Consider the following 27,632-nt stretch of genomic DNA (forward strand, 5'->3'; position numbering starts at 1 on the left):
TGGCTTAATCTGTGTAGCATTATGTGAATTCTGGCTCAATCCATGTGGCATTATGTGAATTTTGTCTCAATCCGTGTGGCATTATGTGAATTTTGGCTCAATCCATGTGGCATTATGGGAATTTTGGCTCAATCCGTGTTGCATTATGTGAATTTTTTCCCAATCCGTGTGGCATTACAGTATGTGAATTTTGGCTCAATCCATGTGGCATTATGTGAATTTTGGCTCAATCCGTATGGCATTTTATGCATTTGGCTCATTTCGTGTGGCATTATGTGAATTTTGACACAATCCATTTGGCATTATGTGAATTTTGGCTCAATCCGTGTGTGTTATTATGTAAATTTTGGCTTAATCCATGTGGCATTATGTGAATTTTGACACAATCCATGTGGCATTATTTGAATGTTGGCTCATTCCATTTGGCATCATGTGTAAGGGGCAAGTATAATGGGGTCTAGTATTTTGTTGCATAATGTGTAGAAGTTGTATATGTGTTGACACGCCCCCTGTTGAGTGGCCACACACCCTTTTCCGGAGCGCGCCTTCGGCGCGCGCACAACTACATCCTTCACTTTTGTCGCCATGGTGGGCCTGCGTACTTTAAATGCCAGGGCCTATTTTTAATTCCATTCCCACCCTCTCCTGCCACTCTCTTAGCATGTACACTGGCACCACTAACACCGCCCCTCCCCCACCCAAACCCTTTTTTATCATGGTGCCCCCCCTGTCATTTTATCCTGGATCCGCCCCTGCCTGCATCTGTCTAATAACTGGCCTGACTACAGTCTTCAGGGATGCCACTGTAGGTATGCTCCTGAAGTAATATAACTGGGAGAAGCTTCTGCTAGTCCTCATCCCCTTTGTGTCATCAGCATGGAACAGGCAAGACACACCCCTTTCACAAGGCCTCACCCCTTTGTGTGCGCCAACCCTGGAGCGACCACTACACTACATCAGTGACTTCTCTAAAGGAACATGGGCAGTGGATGCTGACCGTCAGGAATCAGTATCATGACCGTCGGAGAGTCATACCACACCCGTCCACTGTACAGTGTGTGCATAGTTTGTAAGGGCTAAATACAGAAGCATTGCAGGTGAAAGATTCAGAAAGTGAGAGATGTGGTAAGAAATCTCCAGTTTTTTTAAAGCGGCAATCATTTACACTGCAAAACCAGTTTGATTTCACAGGGTAAATGATTGACACTTTAAAAAAATGGGAGATTTTTTACCACATCTCTCACTTTCTGAATCTCTCATCCTATTACATTTCCCCTGTGTTCTCATGAGCAGATAAAACTGTAGCCTGACTAAAGCTGGGTACACATATGTACAATTTCATTTTTCTTGCGACCGTTCGATCGACCGAATACACGTTCGACCGTCCAAAACATACGACCGATCTGCGCGTACACATATGTACAATTTTACTTGCGACGTCCGATGTACTCTCGTCCAAACAATCGCAAGAAAAAGATTGTACCACCGTACACACTCTCCCGATCTGGCTATATACTATATAACTATATCTGTCAGGAATGCACACACAACGATTATTTATTTCAAAAGGAATGCACACACAACGAATATTCTTTAACAGCATGGCGCGGAAAGTACGGGGGAGAAGACTTCCTGTTGTTTACATGCTGCGCTGATGGAGGGATGACGCAGCTAGTCAACACCCACATGGGCGTGCTGCTTTTGGGAGGAATGATCGCAGGAACGGGCTGCATATCGATCGAACGTGCGTACACATGTCACTTTTCTTTCGATATGGAGCCGTCCTGTCGGAAGAATATTAAGCAGCAAAGAACCTTCGACCGACCGACCGTGGACGGCCAAGAGCGTTTTTGTCCGTTTATCGATCGCAACGAAGGGAGTGGGACTGCTTACATATATATACAATCGAACGGCCGTTCGTCCGCAGAACGGAAGAACGGCCCGACGATTGTACATGTGTACCCAGCTTTAGGGCCCAATTCAGAACGCAAGGCTGCGAATCTGCAGCCTTGCCGATAATCGGATGACCGCACATGCACACGGTACGCTTTGCGCATGCGTGTGCTGTCTGTGGGAAGGCAGCCATCGCTAGCTGCTCACAGGGTGACTGAGAGTGCCGCAGACAATGCAGGCTTTCCCGGCCATCACAGCCCCCTGTAGGTTCTGGCTTACTCTGTGAACAGAGCGGAAACCATAATATGGTGATTGATTGCAAATGGTTTTCCCCTCATATGCACGGCTGTGAACGAATGTGCAGCCGTGCACATGGGCGGGAATTCGTGGACGCATTTACCTCCAAAATCTCGCAGCCCAACGATCAGGTCTGAATCAGGCACTTAATAGCATTGTGCCAAGATAGATACAACTGCTGGGAGTTCTGCAACAAAAATGTTGAAAGGAAAGTCCCTTTATTAGTTCTCAGTTCTGTGACCGGAGACGTTTTCAGTCTGTAATGTCCCAATGCAAAACTCCAGAGGCTTACAATGATATCACTGCAAAATGTTATTTCCATTACCCGCTTCTTGTACTGTTGTACAGCTCTACCGTATTTCCCTACTCGCCTCTTATATGAGGGTAAGGAAGTTGGTTTCCGCCAGGCCCGCCATCTTACGCCTGATGCTGGGACAGTATAGCGGTTATGATGTGCAGTGTAACGGCTGTGAGGGGACGCAGGAGGCTACTTGGCCTGACAAGAAATTACATGAGATAGAAACCATTATACACATGATTGGTCTTGTTACCATTGTTAAACATCCTTCTACTATGGCGCATACTTATCTTTGTCACCTTAATGTATGGACAGGGTTTTCATCTGAGAATTTGTGATATTGTCCTCAATTACCTAAAATTTGTATATTTATAGTATTTCTCATTTCCCATACCTGTAATGCAAAATACAGATTTAGGGTCAGATGTATCAATCTTCAAAAAGTGATAAAATGGAGAGTGATAAACGACCAGCTCCTACCTGTCATTTCAACAAAGAATAAATTCAGGCGCTTAGGAGCTGGGATTCTAATACCCCTTTTACATCAAAAATTACAGATCCGGCCCGGCATTTGGAAGAAGGATCCAAGCTGGGTCGGATCCGGGATTTAACGTTGTAAGGGGTGCTAAACATGGTATGCTTTTTGCTGTGTTCAGAACCATTTTAGGGATATATATATATATATATATATATATATATATATATATATATATATATATATATATATAATAGATGCAGTGGGGGGGGCGGCACTCGGAAATAAAGACAGGAGACGGCAGCTCTGTGGTCACATGGTCACAAGAGCTGCCGTCTCCTGTCTTTATTTCCGAGTGCCGCCCCCCCCCCCCCCCCCCCCACTGCATCTATTGTACAGAGCGTCTCTGCACGCTTACCCAGGAGGGCACCGGAGCTTGTTACAGTAACCACGCACAGTGGTGACAGCACGGAGTGCCACCACAGTCTCCCTATATATATATATATATATATATATATATGGGTGTATATATATATAGATATTCCATGTGCATGCATTTGTTACATCTTTTTTAGGAACTACTGTTATGCTGTGCAACACCAATGTATGTTATTACCTCTTATGCTTTTACTGTTTTGGGAACTAACACCTAGAACTGTGTATATAAGCTCATAAGAAGGACAGTCCAGTAGCCTCATCCCGGACCTCATGGACGGACGATGAATTGACGGTGCCCTGACCTCTCCTTAAGCACACAGGTGTCGAAATGACAGTCGAGGCTCCCTGGATGTGATTACGGACTGTTTTACTGCTTGAATTGAACTACCGAAGTTGAGTATAATAAACCTATATTGTATTGGGTAACGGTTGTGTTGTTTTCTTTGCTGCTCATATATTAATTCCTTGAAATAAAGTACATTCCCACTGGGAACAAATGTTTACACTGTGGTGCCCACCTGCAGTGTAGATGGAGGCGGGGCTTGGAGATGGCATCATCTCCAAGCGCCGGGACAGCAGTGATCCCCGCCGGAAACACCGATCGCCATGCTGGGGGCAGCCCAGCACCAAGGTAAGCCCCGGTGCACCCCCCCCAGCCGCCGTCCGGGAGGTGAATAGATGCCGCACACAGGCATCCATTCACCTCCTCCGCTGCTGTCAGCAGAGTATAGCAGACAGCAGCGCAGGCCGTCTGTGCCCCCCCCCCCCCCCCCCCCCCAGCGGATGCTTGCGGTCTCTACCCAGGTCCTAGCCGTGTTCTACCCAGGTCAGGACCTGGGTAGAAGTCCTGTGTAAAGGGACACAGCGTGTCCCATTTACACCGCCGCTGACCCGGGTCTGACCCGCCGAAGACCCGGGGTTTTGCGGCGGTGTAAATAAGTAAAGCAGCTGCTTAATAAGGGGGTAGTCAATCCCCTACTACCAAAAAGAATACAAACATTTACGCTATAAGCATATATAAAAAAAAGTTGCAAGTGTTGGATAAAAATATTGATAAATCTTTACTTATACACAATTAATACACATGATATACACAACAATCAGAAAAAAATATAAATAAATCAGAAATGTTATGTAACAAAAAATAGGGTAATTAAAAATCAATACCACTCTCTCAGGAATTAGATGGGATAAATTTGATGATGGCCCAAGTGGAAAAAGACTCCCAAGGTAAGTGCACTTTACCGATTTTATAAACCACCGTTCATAGGTGGACTCCAGTCCCCACAATGGTTGTGTGTAAAAGCAGCTAGCCGTCAGTTGAACTTGCGTCCTCTCATACTGGAAGCTGGATATAATTGTGCCACCGGAGGAGTCCACACTGCGCGATCCGCCAATTAGGGTAAATTGAGGTGGTAGAACTGGAGTATGATTTTCGAGTTATCCACAGGGTTGAAGAGTTCCAAAACAAGATCCTGATAGTGGGATGGATGCACATTTTTCAGACTCGGTCTGTGACATTACCGGTAGGAGCTGATTGGCTAGCTATTTATCATTCTCCATTTTATCACTTTTTGAAGCTGGATACATCTAGCCCTTATTAAGATACCAGAGGGAGCCTTGTGAAAAGAACACAATTTTAGATGACGTTATAGAGGCTTCCTTCCTTTCACAGGTATGAGTGGTCAATGTGGTGAGCAGCAGGGGGTGATTTTAGCAATTTCTTCCCCTGTTCTCCAGCTCTGCCAGTGAGCGAGACCCGTTTAGCAGCTCACCCAAACCGATCAGTTGATCTGTGTGAGTTAATGTACCAGCCAATCAGCTCCTATTGCCGTGATAAAGGCTGTGTTGGAGAAAGATAGAAGTGGATTGGTTGGTAGTTTATCTGTTAGTACATGTACCCCCTAAAGTTATGTCGGCATTGTAGAAGTACCCATCTCATCCTGCATCCCATAAGACAAAGGATGCAATGTTAAAGGCACCATGGTACAGAAGAATGACACCAGCAATGGATTATTTATAATAATGTCACAATTTATTGCAGTGTATGAATGCATACAGTAAAAAGTTCACAGGTCATAGTGAGCTAACAGTTATGGTCCTTCTCATTCTAAGCACTACACAGCAGTAACCCTTCATCCCCCCAGACAGTCATCGGCAACTTACTTACGCTGGTTATTAGAATAAACACAATCACTCCTTCCATCTGCCATCAACACAGGTACAGATTTGCGCTGATGTGCAAATGCAAGGTGTAGCCTCCACAGATCAACACCTTGCCAATGTTTGCGGGGGACCTTCCTTCATTTGCTCCACCCAACAGGCATGATTCAATGCAGTGGAGATATTTGCAACTGCAAGTTAGTGGAGATGAAAATCAGAAAGCCTACGGTGCATGCATTACACAAAGTGTGCAATCTGGGAAGGTGGTATCTGAGATGGGGTGGCAACACGATGGGTAACTACTGGAAGATGGAATTAAAACAGCGTCTGTCTCATGGGTGCATACTGGACATGCCAATGATGGCGGCTGCATTCCCATACACAGCCGCTGCCACAGGAGGCCACACTCGGACGGAGAAACAGCAACTGCCATAGGGGACGGGGCGCCGATGGCGCTACAGCGTGGAGAGACGTTGGCAGTGGGCATCTTAGTCATTGCACAGTCAGATGCTGACATCTACACCAGGGGCAGTACAGATATTGGTATGTGCCTATTATCGCTGCCACAAGAGACACAGTAGTGGACGTAGCAGTGCCCACCTTTGAATCAGTTCCCCAAACTTTACCCAGATCCAATGGCAATTTAAAAAAAACAAAAACAAACACGTAAACATTTCACAAAATATGCAGAAACAACCCCTTTACATTTAGGCAAATATTGTTGAAAAGTGTAATTTGCACTTAAAAGGGTGCAAAATTAGTTCGGTTGTAGGTATCAAAACTACGTAAAAATGTACTGATCTGTGAGCTTGTTCACAGCTTAATAAAATGCGTAAAAAGCCAATTAAACAAAAAATAATCGTCAGTGGCGCCATCTTCAGATTACGTTCCAAAAAAACGTTAGAACGCAACAAACGGTTTCTCATGTGCTTCATTTTACCAACAGTAAGTTGATTGGACAGCCAAGGCGCGCGGAACGTGAACCACACACCACTAAAGTGCTTGTTCGTTTTCATCCCTTTTCCCAGCGCATGGGTGTGAATGAGCCCTCAGGTAAAGTGCGGCTTCAGGTCATAGCAGTTCCTAACAAAATAAACTTCATCTCGTCAGGTCATATACAGAGACTAATTACAAGAGCCATTCCCGTTAAAATACCTTTTTTAAAGCAGCCAAAAACAAAATGAAATGTAAAAAACACAAAATGTGCAAAGCATCACATTGTTTGCCAACACTGTACCATAAAGTAATGTAGTGTGCAACATTACACAAAAATAAGGATACATTATAAACACTCAATCACAGAACAATCTACACAAAGCTGTGTTCACAGGACAAAACCAAGGTAGTACCTAGGACATAATTAGTGAAGTGTGGGATATTGTATACTAGATTAGTCTAATAGCCTCATACAGGTCTCAGAGTATCGTTTATATAGGATTATTCCCAGATGGGCTCTGTCGCCAGTTTCTTGGCATCCAGACCCATCCGATCAGTGCTGCTGGTGTACCCATTATCTGCTCATTGCAATGATCCCTGGCATTATATTCCCATTACAAACGAACTGTCACAGGGAAGACGCACTGCTTTAGAACAGGACAGATTGGATTTTGGGGATTATTCTGGTTCACTTGCAAAGGCAAATTCACTCTCTAATGGACAAAACCTGGTGTACTGCAGGTGGGACTGATGACTGATGTAACATGCGCAGAAAGAGTAAGATTTGTGTGTTATTTTGTTTCTGTGCAGGGTAAATACTGGCTGCTTTATTTTTACACTGCAATATAGATAACAGTTTGAAGTACAATCCCCACAGAAATGTAACTCTCTATGCACATGTTACATCTGCCCCACCTGCAGTGCATATGGTTTTGTCCATTAGAGAGAGAATTTGCCTTTGCGAGTGAACCAAAATATCCCCCTTTATTTCCATGAGACAGCAGCCAAGCTGGCACTAGTAACCAGGCTGCGCATTGTGCCTCATAGCCCCTAGGATGCTGGGTTGCTTTCTCATGAAGGGGGAAAGGGATCAAAGCAAGGAGAAAATATAATCAACCAATGAGCTTCAGTCACTAGTTTATATTGGGGTGTGCAGAGCGTGTCACTGGGTTATGATGTCACAGGCAAGCACCACAATCCTAGGAAAAGAAGGGGCGGCGATTACTACCAAAAACACACATGACATTGTATTCCAAATAAACTAAATGTTGGCTTAATCATAATAATAATTCCACCCACAAATACTCATTATACAAGTCCTAACGAAGTACCTAGTGCACATATAAGCAAAGATGCATATATAGCACATTTCTAAGCAGGCCTGCTATCAGCTGGCAGGTTGTGCTGAAACTTGTAGTTCCACAGCAAAAGGAATTGTCTAGTCCCAAGTTAAAGGGTTAAGCTAATTAAGTGCTTTTGTTTTGGGCATACTGTATTTTATTTTTCTAAAAAAAAAAAAATACACAAAAAAAAAAGTTGGACGAGTATATATATATATATATATATATAAAAATAAAAAAAGGGGGATGGGACGGAACAATTCCCTTTGCAACAAAATAAAAATCAGTTTTGTGGGTATTTTTGCAGAACAGTTAGGGAAGAGATCTGCAGGTGTGTAGTAAATGTAGAATTCTCCCTTCATATCCAAAATATAGGGATCATCACTTATCCCTATATCAACATACATAGCATCCAGTCGTGCCGAGTCACAGATCCCAGATGCATTTGATATATTACAAGCGCAGTTTATGAACAGCAGTTTTTAACTCAATTAGATCTCAAAATGTACAGAAATATGGCTACGATCGGCCTAAAAGTATAGAAACATATAAAACAAAGTGCATCGGTGTGAACATATACATAATGTCTGTGCTGAAAGTGCTCAGTAACTTCTTGGTATGGAAACACAGCATCCCAGTTATATAGGTAAAGACTGGGTGGAAATGTTTTACTGCTAAGCCTCTATCGAACAGTCCACTCCCAAACCAAAGATCAATAAACAATCCGAGAACAGGAAACCAGTCACACACAAATATAAAAACAAACAAAATAGATTACATGATGTAACAGCCAAAAACAACTTCACGTTCAGGACCATTCGTCTTTTCTGATACAAAGATAATAAAGTTTGTTGAAATGTTTCTCCACGGACTGGTGAGTGCTTCATACATCAATGAATCGGGCAACGTCTGTTGGTTTAAAGGTGAAGGCTTTACAAAGAGGTAGCGAAACGCGTGTTGCTTTAGACGGATGGCGTGCTGAAGATCAGCGCAGTTTGCGGTAATAATGACAAACAGAAGCAGACCATCTTGAGTTTCCAATTAAGATACTAATGTATTAAGATAGAATTGTGACAATCACGTGTCCCCAAATTCATTCAAGCCGTCCATGGAAAAATATCCTCTCAAATACAGCCGCTCGGATCCAGAACCTTTTATTTCACCGTTTTATGGATTCAGAAGAACAATCTTTGTACAAGTTTTGTTTAAAATAGTCATGGAGCAGTTGTCAGTCGGTGCTGCCATCTCCACAGGCTGGTAGCAGTGGCTAAGAGTCATTTGAGAAATATACAATATTTACAGGTGTGCATCCAGCCACAGAAGTGTCCTGTTCAGCCCATGGTGTTCATGCAGCAGGTTCAGAACCGGAACAAGTTAATAAAGTCTTGCGGCGAAAGACAGGTTAGGCAACTCTCAGGGTTATTGGCTGTGCAGGGGTGCTCTGTGCCCTAGGGTGAAAATTCAGGGAGTTAGGCTTTGGACAGTTTAAGACAGTTTAGGGTCTATGTACCAAGTCCTGGATAGAGTGGAAAGTATCAGCCAACCAACTCCCATGTTACAGGCAGAAATGTACTTCAGGCCCGATTCTGGTTCCCTTGCAAATGCAAAACTCCTTCTTTAATGGACAAAACCATGTGCACTGCAGGTGGGGCTGATTTATCATGTGTAGAGAGTTAGATTTGGGTGAGTTATTTTGTTTCTGTGCAGGGTAAATACTGACGGCTTTATTTTTACACCGCAATATAGATATCAGTTTGAAGTACAAACCACCACCTAACTCTCTGCACATGTTACATCTGCCCCACCTGCAGTGCACATGGTTTTGTCCATTAAAGAGTTTGCTATTGCGAGTGAACCAGAATCAGAATGCAGAGACCCTTTGTAATTGGTGATAAACTTCTTATATCCAGCAGGTGTCACATTTGCTACTAAAAAAAAAACCCTATCTAAATAAAGCAACCTCTTCTTTTCGTGGATGATCATTTCAGTTGTTAACTTTGGCTGCAGTAACAAATAAAAATAAATAACCCAACTACAACTAAATGCTATTGCAGTAAATATGGGTGGGGGCAGAAAGTGAAGACGTATAAGACGGTCCGCTGGGGTATGGCTCAACCAAATTTAGATTGGCATTCATTGGGTCCACCACTGCAGGTCGGCAGGGCTTATGCATCACCTAAAATAGGTCGACATGGCTGAGGTTGACAGGGTTGCGAATGTAGACAGTTGACATGGACACTGTCAGTGTACCACATCCCGTCGCAGTGCTCGCTGCCCTTGGCGTTCTCCCACCACGCCGTAGTGCAGGGATGGGGAACCTTCGGCCCTCCAGCTGTTGTTGAGCTACACATCCCAGCATTCCCTGCAACAGTTTTAGAATGGCCAAAAAAAAAAAAACAAAAAAAAAAACTGTAGCAAGGCATGCTGGGGTGTGTAGTTCAACAACAGATGGAGAGCCAAAGGTTACCCATCCCTGCCGTAGTGGATGGTAGGGCATGAAATGCCACCTGTTCTAAAAATATGTGAAAAAGTAATCTCGACCTTTTGACTGTCAACCTCCATTGTCAACCGAATGCTTGTGTCGTCCTTCCAACCTATGCCCTGTCAACCTTCAGTGGTTAACCCAATGCAGGTCGACTGAGTGACCATATCCCGTCCACATGTAAGCAGGTAACATACCTATAGTTACTGAAAAAGGTCAATGGCTCATAAGGTTTAAATAGACAATAATCTTGGATTAGAAGGACATAACAGTACTGTAGTAATGAGATCCTATACTCTGGTCCATATACAGGATAAAGACTCCGGGCCAGATTCTCTAAGCTTCAAAAGTGATAAAATGGAGAGTGATAAACAGCCAGCCAATCACCTCCTACCTGCCATGTCACAGACTGTGTTTGAAAAATGTCAGGCAGGAGCTGATTGGCTGGCTGTTTATCACTCTCTATTTTATCACTTTTGAAGCTGAGAGAATCTGGTCCACCATCTTTACGATGGGTACAAATCCCTGCTCACCTTCCAGGACAGGATGTGACAATGTCGGCAGAACTGTAACGTGTCTCCGTACTGTTCTCTTCTGGGGTAACAGCGGATCAGTTTGAAATACATTTTCTTCCAGTCCAGCTGTCCCTTCTCCGATAGAATGAGCCTTTTGCGGATCTAAATAATAATAAAAAAAAAACGGAATTAAACTATTTCATATAAAAAAAAATTGTCAATTTGTGAATTCTATATAGTTATCGTGCACAGAAAAACCAAGACAGAAATGGACCAAGATAGGTGATGGGGAACCTTGGCACTCCAGCTGTTGTTGAACTACACATCCCAGCATGCCCTGTAAAAGTTTTAGCATGGCCAATTGCAAAGCTGCATGCACTGGCTAAGAGTCCTTCCAGCCCAGACCTTATAATGGTCCCACCACTAGAGGGCAGGAATTGATGGTGAAGTATATAATCTAAGCATCGCCAGTAACTGGATGCAATCCCAGGATGTGTATTTATGGCGTGCACAGTCTGGAACTCTGCAATTATTGTTTCTTAACACTGCCTGATGACGCAGTAATGGGAAAACTGTACAGGGGAGCCCTCACAATGGGCTGTACAAGAACCGTCGGCCTTTGTAATAGCCAACGGAATGCTGTGAAAGGCAGACAATGTTTTCTTGTGTACCCTGGGTGTATGGTTACCTGCCGCTCTGTAAAGTGATAGTGGCACAGTTCTTTCCAAAGCAGACGGTCTTCGCTGAGGACCTGCATATCCGAGGAGACTTGGCCTAGGCACACGATGTCCCTCCCATCCGCTAACCTCTGCATGATGTTCAGTTGAAGGCACAAGGGCAGATCCGTTAAGGTCGTTCCCTTAACAGCGGGCTAAAGATAGAAGAGACAATGCGTTAAGCTGGGAGGAATGCCGAGAGATGCACGCAGTGACACTGGAGACAAGGCTTTCAGATTTCCAGCACAAAACAATTACAATAAGAGCAGTGTGGCGAGTGTGGGGGGGGGGGGGGGTTAATGTTGCTCAAACACACTGCAAAATCACAGACTTTAAAACTTTAGCACACCAATATTGATCTGACAGAATAAAAAGACCTGGAAAAATAACTTATAATAATATTTTTTTTTTGAATTACCAAAACAGCAACAAAGCCCGCTTCTAACGCCAACTTACCCTGGTGATCTGGATGTTGTTCAGCTGCTGTTGCCAATTAACAATGGTCTCCATTCGGTAAACCCAGAAGTTAATGTTCCCCACCAAGACAGACTTGCCCACCCCTTGCACTAGTATACATAGGGATGAATAAAGAGTCTGCAGTAATTCTTTGATCAGGCGAATGTTCTGCTGGTCTTCAAGTACTGCAATCAAGAAAAAAAAAAAAAAAAAACAGACAAGGTTAGCACACTCGCTAACACAACACACACCTGGGACATGCACAGTGGAGGCGGGCAAATAGGAGCACAGCCCAAAAACTCGCTAGGAACATGCAATTCCACTGAGGTATTGAATAAGTTATATAGGGAAGTAAGTTATAGAGTGCACAGCACTTAAACTGACAGAGCCATAACGAGTGGCCTCTTTAAATCGGGCAGATGCAGGCAAACACTAATCAGTGTACCGGACACGTCAGGCTGCAACTTTAACCACCCAGGAATTTGTTTTAAACATGTACAAAGTAGGAGATGAAGCACAGTGCAATTTAGCGTGGGGAAAATACGCAGCACTGTAGCACTTTGTACACAGATATAGACTTACAAACAATGCAAAAAAAAATAAAAAACTATTTTGTAAGTCTATGATAGACAGACAATGTGTAGGTTGACAGTCTCTAGATCGTCCACTAATGGTCAACTGACTAGAAATGGTCACATACCCTAGGTCAGTGGTAGCCAACCCTAGCCTACGAGAGCTACCAACAGTTCACATTTTCCAGACAACCTAGCTGCTGCACAGCTGCACTCATTAATCACTGACACATTTTGAAAGATCCACAGATGGAGCTAATTAGCTCACTTGTGATTCTGTGAGGAGACCGGCAAAACATGCACTGTTGGTAGCTCTCGAGGACTAGGGTTGGCTACCCCAGCCCATGGTCGACAAGCTTTAAGTTTTTCACTTTTTTTTGGGCCGACTGAATCTAGACAATGTCCAACCACCGGCCAGAGTTACACATCATCTTACATGGATATTCACTTGTCCAATCCCCCCCATAAGTTGTGGACCCCTGGCCTGAGCTGTATTATTGGCAGCACAAGAACGTCTGCAACGTTAAGGTGACTGCTTACAGATCAAGCTTTTCCAAGTTTGCGGTTTATTCAGCCCACTCCGCGACCTTTGTATCCCAACCCCATAATCAACCTGAACAGAAAGCCCTGCCGCAGAGTAATCTGCACATCCAGGGGTAACAGGGAGGAGAGGCAGCAGACAACGTACCTTTCTGAACCACCTTCTCCAATATATTCATGTAATTTTTCTGGGCGATTCCACTCAGCGAGGTGAGCTGGGACTTGGCGATCAGTTCCAGGAGCTGAGGAGGAGAAGAAAAAAAACATTGAAATAAGCCGAATGTATTGGGGAACATGGCAGCAATCACAAATACACCCTGTACTGTTGCTTATTATTTGTCACTTAATGCAGACCAGCCTGAGAGATCGGAGACGACAGATGAGCAAGTTGGCGCAATGCGAAGGGGGGGGGGGGGGCTGTCACATGGAAAATAGTTTAGTGACACTTCGGTTTCCACCTGGCAGCCCCATCATCTGTGGTCACACCTGTGTCCCTCACTCACCCTCCTCCCTGACCCGGGACTTGTCCCAGATATCAGAGCATCGTGACTCAGGAGGTTGTCCCCTTCCCCTCTCTCTCTACCGCTCGAGCCAGCACTAATACACCCAACAGGGGGGGCAGCATAACAGAAGGAGGCCGCCCAAATCTCTCTCCTGCTACCCACCAGCATGGCTCTGCAAAGAGTCCTGCTATCGCCTGTGCATTTCCTGCTCTGCCGAGCACCAGCACAGAAACAGGACAGCAGGTTATGGATTAGATATATGCTACCGGGAATTTAAATGGATAACTTGGTCATGTTCCTTGCAGTGACTTTGCACCCACTCAATATTCCTGTGGGGATTCATGTTACATGTCAGCGGACGGTAATTATAGATCATGTGACCGGAGCGCAGAACACATACAGAACCTGTTGTATATAGTCACTTGATACGGCCAGAGCGATGCGTCAGCCAAGCTTAAGGCTATTTATCATTTATTTATATAGTGCAAGTATATACTGTTGCACTTGACAACAGAGCTAGACCTAAATACCTAGGGCCCTCCTACCTTTTGGCTGTCTGTAAATACCCTGTTTGTTGTAGCGCTGTCTCCTTTTATAAAAACGGAATATGCTACGTTATATAAGAAACCGTTAATAAATAGTCAAGCTGAACTGGCTCGCCCACAGCCACCCCACTTTCCAAATGCCATCTGGGAAACAGTCACTAGGTCAACCCTAGTGACCGACAGATGATACAAAAGTCAACTAATTATTCAAAAAAGGTCATCCCATAAGATGCCTGTATAATGGGATCGTAATTTTGGGAGAAGTGGAATGACGGTGTCCCAATTTGTACCCAGGATGCCGACACGGCCAAAAGTACAACTCAGAAATATGCGATTAAAAAAAAAAACCTCAAATTAAAAATTGTTCGAGCAAAACACCTTAAAACAGAATGAACTTGGGAGACTGAACTCTCAATGGATCAGAATATACGTATGATCTGCCAGTGACTATGATAAATAAACATACAAGTCATTCTAGTTCAATGGATTTCTTATTAAAAGTGAAAAAAAAATTGACAGGGTTTGATTAGATTTTGGAATAACCGGCGATTTATTTAAGCAGGGGGAAGGTTGATGGATTCCTGTTCCTGGCGTAAATATTAATGATGCAGATCATTTACAAGTTCCCATGGCTCGGCGCGTATTGATCAGTTCAGCTACAGTTCATCTGCCATTAATCTGCCATGGCCAAGGGCTCATAGAGGTTTGCAGACAGACATTCACAGACAACAGATGTTTTCCCCCAGGTGCCATGGATGGAGGTGGAAGGATTCCAGCATAGTGCTGGGCTCATGATGGGTCCAATGGACTATGCCTTATGGCTGAAATAAAGCATCTGTATGGGTTGTTTTTAAAATACATAACTAGGAAGACGGAACAAGTGTTAAAATAAATTAAGCTTTATACAAAATGCTGGGGTATCCAAACCCAGTATCTCTCTTAATAAGTACTACTTCTACACCATGGTCAATATTGGTATCTTCTCCCCAATGGGCCCCCAAAAACAAGCAGTATCAGCTTTTTGAGAACCACTGCCTTGTTTGTATCCAGTATTATAAAATCAGGTGATTTTGTAAATGATATTTTTTTAAAGTGTATATATTACATTTTAGTCTATTTAACCCTGCTACAATTGCATTAATCATTGTCTGCAGGCCTTATTTACTTTAACACCAATAGCAGAAAGATTTCGCTCATGGAACAAAAAGTTCTGTATTTAAAAGCATGAGGAACAATAAAGTTAAATTCTCCTTGTTCCAGGTTACGGCAACAACAGAGGCCCATGTGAGGATGACATCATCATGGCTGATTCACCTTGGGCTGCAGTTATGTGCCACGTGGAGCAGACATGACGCTGAGGTCACCGAGTCACTTGGGTTCTATAGATTCCATAATAACGTGTCAGAGGTAGTGTTACACCAATTATACCTGTTATATACACAAATGCACTTTAGGAACTCTGGGCTTGATTCAGATTATATCGGAGTCCTGCCGATTATCGAATGGCCGTGCCCATGTGCAAGGTACGCTGCTCGCAGGGGCGATTCACACCCTGCTGGCGTATGTTGGGAGGGAGGGCAGCCAACTTCAGGGAAAAAACTATTCCATGGTGAAATCTCGCAGAGCAACGATCAGGTTTGAATCGGGCCTTCTGTACGTTGGTTCTGTGCTGCACTAAACGGAATATGCGGCAAAACCACCGATAACTGGGTTTTCTGGAGTAACTCCAGAAAAAGCTGGCATTACTATGGGCTTTTCTCCGCCGTGGTGTTTGAGGGATCAGTCATGGACCACTCCCAGCATGCCCCGCAGCTGCCGCTGTCACTCTGCGCATGCGGGAAGTCCAGCAATGGCACACATTGCAAAAGAGCAGCTTGTCTAGCAAGAGCAGTCCTTTGCGTTAATAATCGCAAATGTTAGTGCATATGCGATTATTAACAACGCGGTAGCCAGCGATGTGGGGCAGTGGATGCTAGCGATGCCCCCCACCCCCCTTCAAAAGTGATAAACAGCCAGCCAATCAGCTCCTGTCTGACATTTTTCAAACACAGCCTGTGGCATGGCAGGTAGGAGCTGATTGGTTGGCTGTTTATCACTCTACATTTTATCACTTTTGAAGCTTAGAGAATCTGGCCCAATGTCTTGTTGGTCTGTGTGGCTCTATCCATTGTTAGTAAATAAACCTCACAGGCTCAGTCTAATGTTAGTATTAGGACGTCGGAAGACAGATTATGGTTATTTATTTTCCCAAGCCGACATTCTTTAGGGAGAAGATCATCGTGTTTAGCACAAGTCGTTCTTTCCAGATTCCTCCAGAGGACTTTGCCCCCAAGAGAGTGCGGCCGGGGAAGGAGGACGCCGCAGGAGAGCGACTGCAGCCTGGAGGCTACGGCTAATAGGACACTTCCCTGCGATGCAGCCGGCTTTACAGCTCATGTTAGCAGGGCTGTCAGCAACGTACGGTATTCTCAGCTTGAAATGAATACAAACCGCGTCTGTGTGTCCCTAGTGATCACACAGATGCTGCCAGGGTGGCAAATAGACAGCTGCAAATGGCATTTTATTCAGGCCTGCCAAGACCAAGGTAAATATTATGGAGAAAGGTCTCGGAGCGAGCTAGCTGTCGTTCCGGTCCTGGAATCGGGGGTTAACTGGCAGCCGGTACAGAACAGTCATTAGGAGCCTATTGATTAATCACCACAGCAGTTTCCTGAGCACTGCTACAATATATAAGCATTAGGCTAACTACTATCAACATACAGCGAAAATCGATAGGTTGTCATGGGCAACTTCTCCACAGCACTCTCTTCAAGGCTTGGTACATCAAATTCTATGATTTATATTCAGAAAGATGCCCTTGGGTTCTTTGTGTTATGTATCACCAGCATATTATATAGGGGTGAAATCTATGGGGTCAGAGGACATCCCAATCCCACCTTAATTTGAAGTCTTTTGAGCATAGGTAGAATTATAGGTTTATGTACTTTTATAATCATTTAGACCCTAGATCTCCTGCTTTTGGGAAACTACACACAGAATTGCTATTAGGGAACGATAAAACCGTGGCAGAGCTCAACAAAACAAAGTCTATCAGACATATAAATGGTTGCAGGTACTCACTCTTACAACGTAGTTGAATCTCCGAGAATCCAAGATGGCAGTGGAAAAATCCAAGCGATTGAAGGCCTCGCCGAGGGTGCAGTAGCCATGACGCTGGAGGCACAAAAGGGTGTCAGGGTTACTCTTTTTGAACAAAATATCAATACAAAGAAATGCACATAATAGCTGATTTATTAGTGAATCCAATAGCAGTACAAGGACACACAGCTGCCTGGATGGTTGGATTCTCGGAAGGTGCAGAGATGGATATTCCCTTGCCACCAGGCTAATTAAATCCCCTCCCCCTAATTAGGTGGCTGGTTGGAATTGGCATCGGTTTCTCTTAGGAACCCGAAGTGGTAGCAGTGGCGGATTCAGGGGGGGGGCACCCGGGCACGTGCCCCCCCTGTCATTTATTTTGTAGCTGAGGACCAGGGCTTTCCAACGAGCCCAGCCCCGTGTCTTTAGCCCCCCGGGAACCGGAGATATCGCCTGGCAAACCTGTAAGTTTTTTCCCCATAGGATAATATGGGACCCGTCAATTCCGACCCCCACCCAGTTCCGACGGCTGCCAGTTCCCACCCTGGCATCACAGAAGCTTGTGGTTGATTTCGTTCAATTCCAAATCGCTGAGCCTTCAATATGATACCAGGCTGGTCCAAATCGGTCAATCGGTTCCAGAGATATTGCATGTAAACCGATTTTATTATTTTTGAAATGTAATTTCATGGCTGTTCATGTTCTTTGAGGGCAGATTACTCTGGAACCAAACGTTCCAGTTTCACTGGACCAAAATCATTCAAAGCCCACTCAAAAGTTCTTCAATATAATACTTGTCTCATGTAAATGGATCAGTTGGTTCCGAAGATATAGCCGGTTAAATGAGATAACCTGTTAAAGGGGGGAGGGGTGGTTTTTTCTCCCCCTCACACCAGAAAATGCAGGGACTAGGCTGGTGTAAAAGGTGCCAACCTGGGAATGCATTTTCTGGTGTGAAAGGGGTATTATTTCAAATAGCCGGGACCTGCAATGCTCTGAATACAGCCAGGCTCTGCCACTGTCAGTGGCTATCACTTCTGCCTGGCGGCGGCTGTCCCCCATTTACCACCAGCATGTATTCCCCCTTGGCAATGAGCATGTAATCCCACATGGCAACGAGCATGGAACCTCTGACAATGAGCATGGAACCCTTGGCAATGAGCATGTAGAGAAGCAGCACTTATGTAGCATAATTTTTAATAGGCATTATGGTGTTTGGCATAACACATAATGGACATAATGGCGTGTAACTTAACGTGTATTGGACATTATGGTGTAAATGTTTAATGCGACCCTTTGGTGGACAATGTCCCTGTTTATGAAGTGTATTGTGAATTTTGGCTTAATCTGTGTGGCATTATGTGAATTCTGGCTCAATCCATGTGGCATTATGTGAATATTGTCTCAATCTGTGTGGCATTATGTGAATTTTGTCTCAATCCGTGTGGCATTATGTGAATTTTGGCTCAATCCATGTGGCATTATGTGAATTTTGGCTCAATCCGTATGGCATTTTATGCATTTGGCTCAATCCGTGTGGCATAATGTGAATTTTGACACAATCCATTTGGCATTATGTAAATTTTAGCTCAATCCATGTGGCATTATGTGAATTTTGACACAATCCATGTGGCATTATTTGAATTTTGGCTCAATCCATGTGGCATTATGTCAATTTTGGCTCATTCCATTTGGCATCATGTGTAAGGGGCAAGTATAATCGGGTCTAGTATTTTGTTGCCTTCGGCGCGCGCACAACTACAGCCTTCACTTTTGTCGCCATGGTGGGCCTGCGTACTTTAAATGCCAGGGCCTATTTTTAATTCCATTCCCACCCTCTCCTGCTGCTCTCTTAGCATGTACACTGGCACCACTAACACCGCCCCTCCCCCACCCAAACCCTTTTTTATCATGGTGCCCCCCCTGTCATTTTATCCTGGATCCGCCCCTGAGTGGTAGTGCTACCGGTTAACAGGACCGTTTAAAAAAAAGTATAAAAAGGATCTCACCTCTTTGGTGCTCCCTTTGTGCACATAGATCCACTTTTCTTGGTGACAGTCTGTGAAGACAATAATTAGATGCAAGAGTTTCATATGGATATAAAGACAGAGCCTCCACAGTGGCTTAGGGAACCATTGGAGAGTGCTTGGTCTAAATTTTAAATACCGCTTGTGCATGCATGATAACAGCAACGTACCGTGGACAATGCACCACAGTTCCATGCAGTATATTATAACATATGAATAATTTAAGTCAATTTTGGAATCTGATCCCTAGAGCAGTGGGCGGACCCTCGGGCATTGAGGCCAGTCCAACCATGGCCGGGGTCATGGCACATACAGTACGTATGGCAGTCATACTTTAAATGAGCAACGCCAGCATGGACAAGCTCCTCCCTCCAGGCTCTTCGCAATGTGTAGTGGTAAAAAAAAACAAAAAAACAAAAACACACACCAATATACAGAGTTGCATTAACCATTCAATGTAACAGGCACAGCTATATTGGGGATGAACTGCCAATAGGTCAGAAACACAATATTTTTAGTTTGAATATTAAAGAGTGCAGTTTTTGTAATGAATAATAATCTTACATTGGGTCTTTGCGTTGTTGTTCAGAAAATCCTTCTTTCTCTTCTTAGCAGCGATATCGTAATTCAGATTATTGAAGAGATTCTCCTTATTGTTCTCCACATTGCAGTAGCTGCGACACAGGATAAATAAATACTACATTTAATTGAGCGTACACACAGTGTATGGATTTCACTGTATAACTACCCCAGATTCCCCTGGAACACAGCGCCCCTCTGTGGCAGAGTTACCATGAACAAACCTACATGATGGCAAATGTAGTTCTAGGTTACAGAAACTCTATAGCGCAGGATGCGGTCATCTATTAGAATGAACTTAGGTCTACAGTCATTAGGTCGACTCCACTAGGTCGACTGGCAGGAAGGTCGACCTGACTTAAGGTCGACATGGGCCAAGGTCGACATGACTTAAGGTCGAATTTGCATAAAGGTCGACATGAGGAAGGTCGACTGGTCATAAGGTCGACATGGGTTTTTCACTGTTTTTTGAGCCGACGTGCCGACAGGCGGTATTTCATGCCCTACCATCCACTAGGGCGTGGTGGGAGAATAAAATAGTGTGCCGAGCGCAGCGAGGCACCGTGCCCGAAGCATAGCAAGCGAAGCGAGGGTTCGAATCTCATTGCCAACTGTGTCCATGTCGACTGTGTCGACATTCGGATTAAAAAAAAAAAAAAAAACAGTGAAAAACCCATGTCGACCTTATGACCAGTCGACCTTCCTCATGTCGACCTTTATGCAAATTCGACCTTAAGTCATGTCGACCTTGGCCCATGTCGACCTTAAGTCAGGTCGACCTTCCTGCCAGTCGACCTAGTGGGGTCGACCTAAATGCAGTCTGACGAATGATCCCATTCCTATAGCGCTGTGTCTCAGGGGTAGATTTATTAAGCTCGGTGAAGTGATAAAAAAAGTGTCTGGTTTTTATCACCGGCCAATCAGCTCCTAACTGTGAAGTTACAGGCTTGGTTTGAAAAATGACATGTAAGAGCTGATTGGCCGGTGATAAAAACCAGACACTATCACTTCACCGAGCTGAATAAATCTGCCCCTCAGTAACCCCAATGACTTCTAGCAATGGCAGTATAACACATAGCTGTATGGAGACAGCATGTCAGATTATATATCATATCTATACTGTAACGTCAGCCTTCTGCATCAGTAACACATAGGAACAGTTCCCGCCTCGGACACAATGTACCGCCTGTACACATTACAGCATTGTGGGAACATTAATAAGACAGGTGCTGAGTAAAGTACCGTATATTGCTAGTTAGGAAGCCAACCAGGGGACAATGATACCGAGATGTGAGAGGTAGGTGATGGGGACAGTTTTCCAAACCTTGGTGAAGGACGTAAAACACCAATTTGACAAACTGGTGTTAACGTTAAAACTGTAGGAAGTTGGGGGCAAATTTATTAAGTCCGGTGAAGTGAAAAAGTGGCAGGTGACAACACAGCAACCAATCAGCTCCTAACTGTCATTTTAAAACCAGCCTGTAACTTGATAGTTAGGAGCTGACTGGTTAGCTCATTATCACTTCACCCGGCTTAATAAATCTGCCCCTTTATCCCTGAAGATCCTTGTTTGGGTCTTAGGCAGAGGTGAATTTAGACCTTATGAGGCCCTAGGCAGGATGCCAGTTGGGGCCCTCCTCACTCCAACAATCCATAGCACTATATTTTTGCTGCCGATTGTAGACGGCATAGATAGAGCACCTCGGCGCCTGCGCAGTCTACCGATAAATACTCACACGGTCACACTGGTGATACCAGAACGTACAAACAAACACTTATTACAGCTGACGTTTACCAGCCACCAAGAGAAAATGGAGGCAGCTATTTTGTGGCCCGGACTAATCATGGAGGTGTGGGCATGACTGCCCACAGTCATTAACAAACTGATTTTTACCAATCAATAAAAAAAGGGAGAAAAAAAAATAAAAAATACAAAAAATAAATAAATTAAAAAATGGGGGGACAGCACTGAATAACGCAAAGGACATTTATCAAAGTTGATCCTCTGTAAAGTTTTATTAAACCATCAGGAAACATTTGCAGCAGTGCCCGCCCTGGATTTAGGAATGTGTTTTGTGCCTACTGACCCGACATGCCCCTTGTTGGCTGAGCCCACATTCTATCTGCCTACACTACAGTATATGCAGGGCAGACGTCATCGCCGGTGGTGCCGGGCTCTTGCTTGCTCAGGCAGGAATGATGCGTCCAGAGTTTTTGTGCCACACTCCGAGAGCCCAGTGTATGAATGGTTCCTCTGTTATGCAAAGTGTTGCCCAACAATGGCTTACGTAATGCAGCAAACGAACAGGAATATGTCAGTGGCAGATGCCCATGCAAGAGGGATATACATCCGTACCACATAATGCGCCGTCTGTGGCATATACAGCCTGGGCCTGACCCTGGCAGTGCTGCTGGAACCTATTTAACTCTTAATTACCTAGACATGGTCAACCCAGGGGCCGCATACTTCTGCAAGTTGCCAGAGCTCCTGGCCTGTGTTCCTGGTCCACAGCGCTCAAAGGCCAACCTAAGGCCTACGGTCTTGGACGTCTGTAGTGGATCAGACGTATGTATGATCCATATATACAGATCCCCTAAGGAACCTTGTAACCAGAGACTGGTATGGTAGGGGGATAACTTTCAGTACTTATGTATTATCTGGACTCCCATGTTAAATGCACCCCATTTTTTCATACCCCTACTATCCAACTACGCATGGAGTTGATTTTATATAGTGTGGCGAGCGCAGCGAGCCACCGTGCCCGAAGCGTGGCGAGCCCCGTGAGGGGACGCGGTCTCATAAGAAAAACGGGAGTCCAGATATTACATAAGTACCTAACTTTCTTTTGATAACGTCAGTTCTGTACCAAACTCGAGAATTCCACTTACAGCAGATACATGTGGGAAATTTATAAAGACTGGTGCCCAGGCATCCAATCCCATGCTGCCAGTTTCCATGAAAGAACTGGTTGCCGTTGGTAACGGTGCAAGTGCATTAGTTTCCATAAGTACTTCTGTATTTATTAGTTGCACAATCCTTTCCTGGAAAATACTTATTTAATCATCATTCCAAGTGGTTGTTTTGTTTCCGCCTCGCTCTTATCGGTATGTTGGTTTTATGGCCACAAACATTGTAAATGTTATTCTAGGCAACCATGGGGATCCCTATATGCAGTGATCACATACAGTAGGACAGAGGCAAACACAACAAGCCCAATATACACAATATAGGTGTTCACACCATTGTAGTGAATGATATTAAAATGTTTTATGTGTATTTATTGTGTTCAAGTCTGCGCTCCAGGCTCCAACGTGACAATGAGAACTTGTTCAGTAATCCAGGCACATCATCAATGTAAACATTCATCACAATAAATCATCTCTTGTATTATAAACGTCCTGGGGCTATTTTAGGTCATCTATAACACGTCAGGCTTCACCCGACCACATGAAGAGTGAAGCAGGAACAAAAAGACACCAATTCATTTTGGGGAAAGAATAAAAAAAAAAAAAAAAAAAGTGTAATATATAATAATAATAATTATTAAATAAATAAATGCTTGGTCCTTGCACAGTGTACACAAACACTATATTAATATGCACACACAAGTGTGATTATATATATATATATATATATATATTTACAGTGTGTGTAACTAAATAATATATTGACTGTATGTGTTGATGTTTTACAATTTTTATTTTATTATAATACAAGTGTATATTGACACTATGTACAGTGCAATATATATATATATATATATATATATATATATATTGCTATCTATATATATATATATATATATATATATATATATATATATATATATATATATATAGATAGTTTATTACGCAACAATACACACAGGTAGTGTATGCAATAAGAATAAAGCAGGATTGCAATAAGCAAAGCCTAAGGTTACATACAGTGCAATATACATAACCCCACAGCATAGATTATACCCAGACACACAATATATACAGGGCTACATGCATAAACACACTGTACACAATAGCAGCTGCCAGGAACTTGGGCAAATGCCAACCAGTAGGGATGGGTAATCATATGATGTTTCATCGGTAACATCGGATTTATGGTTCCAATGTTCGATGTTTAACCCTGCTATGTTGAGGATCCAATGTTTCATCAACATCGCTAGATTTCTCCCCCGATGTTTTTCTCAATCTTCCAATGTTTTTTCTTTTGTGTGTCAATGTGTGCTGCTTTCAATGCTTTTGCAGCCAGCTCACTCTCTCCTTGATTTATATTCTTTAAAATCTTAAGAGACTGATAAAAAACATTAACAAACATGACAGTATCACTGCTGGCTGGGCTTTCATATGTGTGTGTGGCTGTGTGCAGCTGCTGTGGGTGGTAGCTGACAGTGAAAGACAGTCTGGCCAGCCATTCAGCAGCAGCACACAGGACAGCCCCACCCCTGCCTCACTGCAACTGGTGCTGTTAGTGAGTCACTGTCGCTGTCTGCTGTGGTGTTTCTAGCACAGGTCTGGTTTGCATATCAGTGCTGATATACAGACCACACTGTGCTAGAAGCACTACAGCAGACAGCGACACTCCAGGCAGGGTTTTCAAAGATAGTGGGTGCTAGAATGAACAGTATAATATGAAAGTCACTAGTAGTGACATTGTGGTGAACTCCCTTCATATTTATTTATTTATTAATAGTTTCTTATATAGTGCAGCATATTCACTTGCGCTTTACAATAGGAGACAGTGATACAACAAACTGGGTATTTACAGTCAGTCGAAGGTATGAGGGCCCTGCTCGCAAGCTTACAATCTATCAATTGATTTATTATTATGCAGCAAGCATATCACAGCACCTTACAAAGGGCCTGATTCAGTTGTGGATGCAGACATTTGCACAGTTTATTTCTTTGAAATGCAATGTCAGTCACACTGCACATGTGCAGTGATTTATTAGTAACAGCGGCTGCAGATACTGAGTGACAGGTACAGTAGTTTCTATTTGAGGGAGGGGATGGGGGCTGGTTTTTCAAATGCAGATGTGTTTCAAACATTAATTTGCAGTTGCACTGGCTCCAGTGTCTTTGATCTGATGGTTATTCTAAGCAACAATAGGGTTGCTCAGATGCTTGATGTTCTCAATGTTGCATCTTTTATACTTAAGTTGTGGATTTGAGAGCGCAACTGCATCCACCTCTGAATTAGGCCCAAAGTTTTTGTATATTAAAACAATCGTGATAAACTTATTTAAATTAAAGGTTTTTTTTCAATGTACTATGTGATTGTTCTATGTAGTATGCTCTATGTTGCACTGTGTGTACAGTTTTTTTGTTATTTTCTATGATCAACATAAGTTGCTACAGTTAAAAATCTAGGTAAAAATAGCAGATTGTGAGTTGTTGCAATAAAGGTTTGATAGTTAATGCTTCATGTTTTTTTCCTTCCATAACAAATTTGATTTACCACAAAACATGAATCATATATCCATTGTGTGTGTATAAACTGTAAGCCTCCAACAAGATAAACTTAATAGAGGGATTATTTATCATTTCAGAAGCTTATTAGTGTATTATATGCTTTGGTAACCAGTTTATTTAAAAAAACATCGAAACATCGGTTAACATCGCTTAACATCGGGTTCACAGTACCAATGTTTAGGTCTAAATGATGTTTTGCATTCAATGTTGAAAAACATCATTTGACCGATGTTTTCTTTCGATGTCCCATCCCTACCAACCAGCCCGTGATCTGCTGCAAGTCCTGACATATTCCAGGATGAGTGCCAGGCAGCCAACCAGAGATGATGTGTGTAGCACCCCCTACAGGAGGGAAGGGGTAACTACAGGTCACATGCTTTCCTAACAGCAACAACAACAAGCTGCAGAGTGCCCAGCAGCTCCCCCCCCCCAGCCAGCTCACATCACAGCAGGCAGAGGGAACCGGATCGCAGTCCAGAAGGATCCATGGCTTCTGTTTACATTACAAAGCTTCACAGTTCACACATCACATTGCAGAGGGACTGCATCACAGCACAGGACTCAGGGGAGCCAGCTCAGGCTTCTCCAGGGACTACAAGTCCCAGCATGATCTGCACTAATAGGGGGAGGGGGGGGGGGGGGGGGGGTGTGGTGTGTACAGTCATAACCTGCCTCTCACACAATGCATTTAATCCATATGCAAAGACAACAGCCAGGTCATAATAATATAACAATGGCAGGAGGATGCCCCAGCTGCAGCAGTGCCACATCTGCCAGTCACTGGGCACATAAGACACTGGGCACAGGGCAGAAGAGCTGGCAACAAGTTGTTGCAACTACAAATGCAAGGCTATGGCTGTGTGCATTACATACAGCTGAGCTCAGAGTCCCCTGGCATAAGCTGCATAAGAACATAATCCTATTATATTTATATATACCCCCAGCAGTCATTGCTATTATGGGGGAGAGCTCACCTGCTGATGTCACTGACAAAGTTACTGTGCTCCTTCAGGAACCTCTTCCAGCCGTCCTCAGTCTTCACCCAGTTCTGCCCGGGGGACCTCCAGTCCTGTCCTAGGAAAGGCATTGTTATGATGTGTGAGCTATTGTCCTGCTCGCCGCTGTTGTCAGTCCCGGTTACACTGTTGCTTCTCTGCTGCTCTCAGCTTGAGCCCTGCTATTTATAGTCCAGGCTTTGTTGCCGGAAGTCCCCGGGCCGGCCCCTGTCTGCGCTGCTGACATGTGCTGTTGCTGCTGCTGCTGCTGCTGCTGTGTTATGCCCAGGCTTTGTTATTGCAACACTGGGAACCTAATGCCAGGAGAGAGCAACAGCTGCAGCTGCACTGTCACATGGCGGCATGGTACCCCCTCCCCTGCTACATTGTACCCCTGCCCCCCCCCCTCCGCTACCCTGCTACATTGTACCCCGCCCTCTCCCCTGCTACATTGTACCCCTGCCCCCCCTCGCTACACTGTACCCCCTGCCCTGCTACATTGTACCCCTGCCCTCCCCTTGCTACATTGTACCCCTGTCCTCCCCTGCTACATTGTACCCCCCTTTCCTGCTACATTGTATCCCATCCCCTGCTACATTGTACCCCTGCCCTCTCCTTTGCTACATTGTACCCCTGCCCCCCCTGCTACACTGTACCCACTGCCCTGCTACATTGTACCCCTGCCCTCTCCCCTGCTACACTATACCCCTGTCCTCCCCTGCTACATTGTACTCTCCTTTCCTGCTACATTGTATCCTATCACCTGCGACATTGTACCCCTGCCCTCTCCCCTGCTACATTGTTCCCCTGCCCCCCCCCCTGCTACATTGTACCCTCTACCTTGCTACATTAATTTGTACCCCCTGCCCTGCTACATTACCCCTGCCCTTCCCTGCTACATTGTACCCCTGCCCCCCCTACTACATTGTACCCTCTGCCCTGCTACATTACCCCTGCCCTTCCCTGCTACATTGTACCGCAGCCCTTCGCATCGCTCGCTTTGCTCCCAGCACTCCCTAGTGGATGGTAGGGCATGAAATACCGCCTGTCGGTACATGTCGGCTCAAAAAAACAATGAAAAAACCCATGTCGACCTTGCGACCTGACGACCTAACCCATGTCGACCTAACGCATTTGTCGACCTAAAAACCATGTCAACCTTGTCCCTTGTCTCATGTCGACCTAGGCAGCTGTCGACCTTCATCCATGTAGACCTAGAACCATGTCGACCTTATCGCCTGTCGACCCAACGGTGTCG

General features: G+C 44.3%; 1 protein-coding gene across 1 annotated transcript; it reads right to left on the reverse strand.

The window, feature by feature from the left end:
- Window positions 1–5,414: 5,414 nt before the first annotated feature.
- FBXO32 (F-box protein 32) lies at window positions 5,415–26,622 on the reverse strand. Its single transcript, XM_083186767.1, has 9 exons — window positions 26,354–26,622; window positions 19,899–20,008; window positions 19,317–19,366; window positions 17,290–17,382; window positions 13,270–13,363; window positions 12,010–12,194; window positions 11,526–11,708; window positions 10,856–10,999; window positions 5,415–9,288 (listed from the first exon to the last, which is right to left on the reverse strand). Exons 1-9 carry the CDS (start codon window positions 26,464–26,466, stop codon window positions 9,199–9,201), a joined length of 1,062 nt encoding a protein of 353 aa, XP_083042893.1. The 5' UTR covers window positions 26,467–26,622; the 3' UTR covers window positions 5,415–9,198.
- Window positions 26,623–27,632: the final 1,010 nt, after the last annotated feature.

Source organism: Crinia signifera, chromosome 5 (genome assembly GCF_055691185.1).
Source record: "Crinia signifera chromosome 5, ASM5569118v1, whole genome shotgun sequence".
NCBI lineage: Eukaryota > Metazoa > Chordata > Amphibia > Anura > Myobatrachidae > Crinia > Crinia signifera.

Bases quoted from the DNA above. Each gene is read 5' to 3' on its own strand.
- FBXO32 (XM_083186767.1), bottom strand. From the start codon at position 26,466: ATGCCTTTCCTAGGACAGGACTGGAGGTCCCCCGGGCAGAACTGGGTG. The intron at 19,367-19,898 runs GTAAGATTATTA...TTGTCTTCACAG, and splicing joins CAACAACGCAAAGACCCAAT to ACTGTCACCAAGAAAAGTGG. The intron at 11,709-12,009 runs GTAAGTTGGCGT...TTCTATCTTTAG, and splicing joins ACAACATCCAGATCACCAGG to CCCGCTGTTAAGGGAACGAC.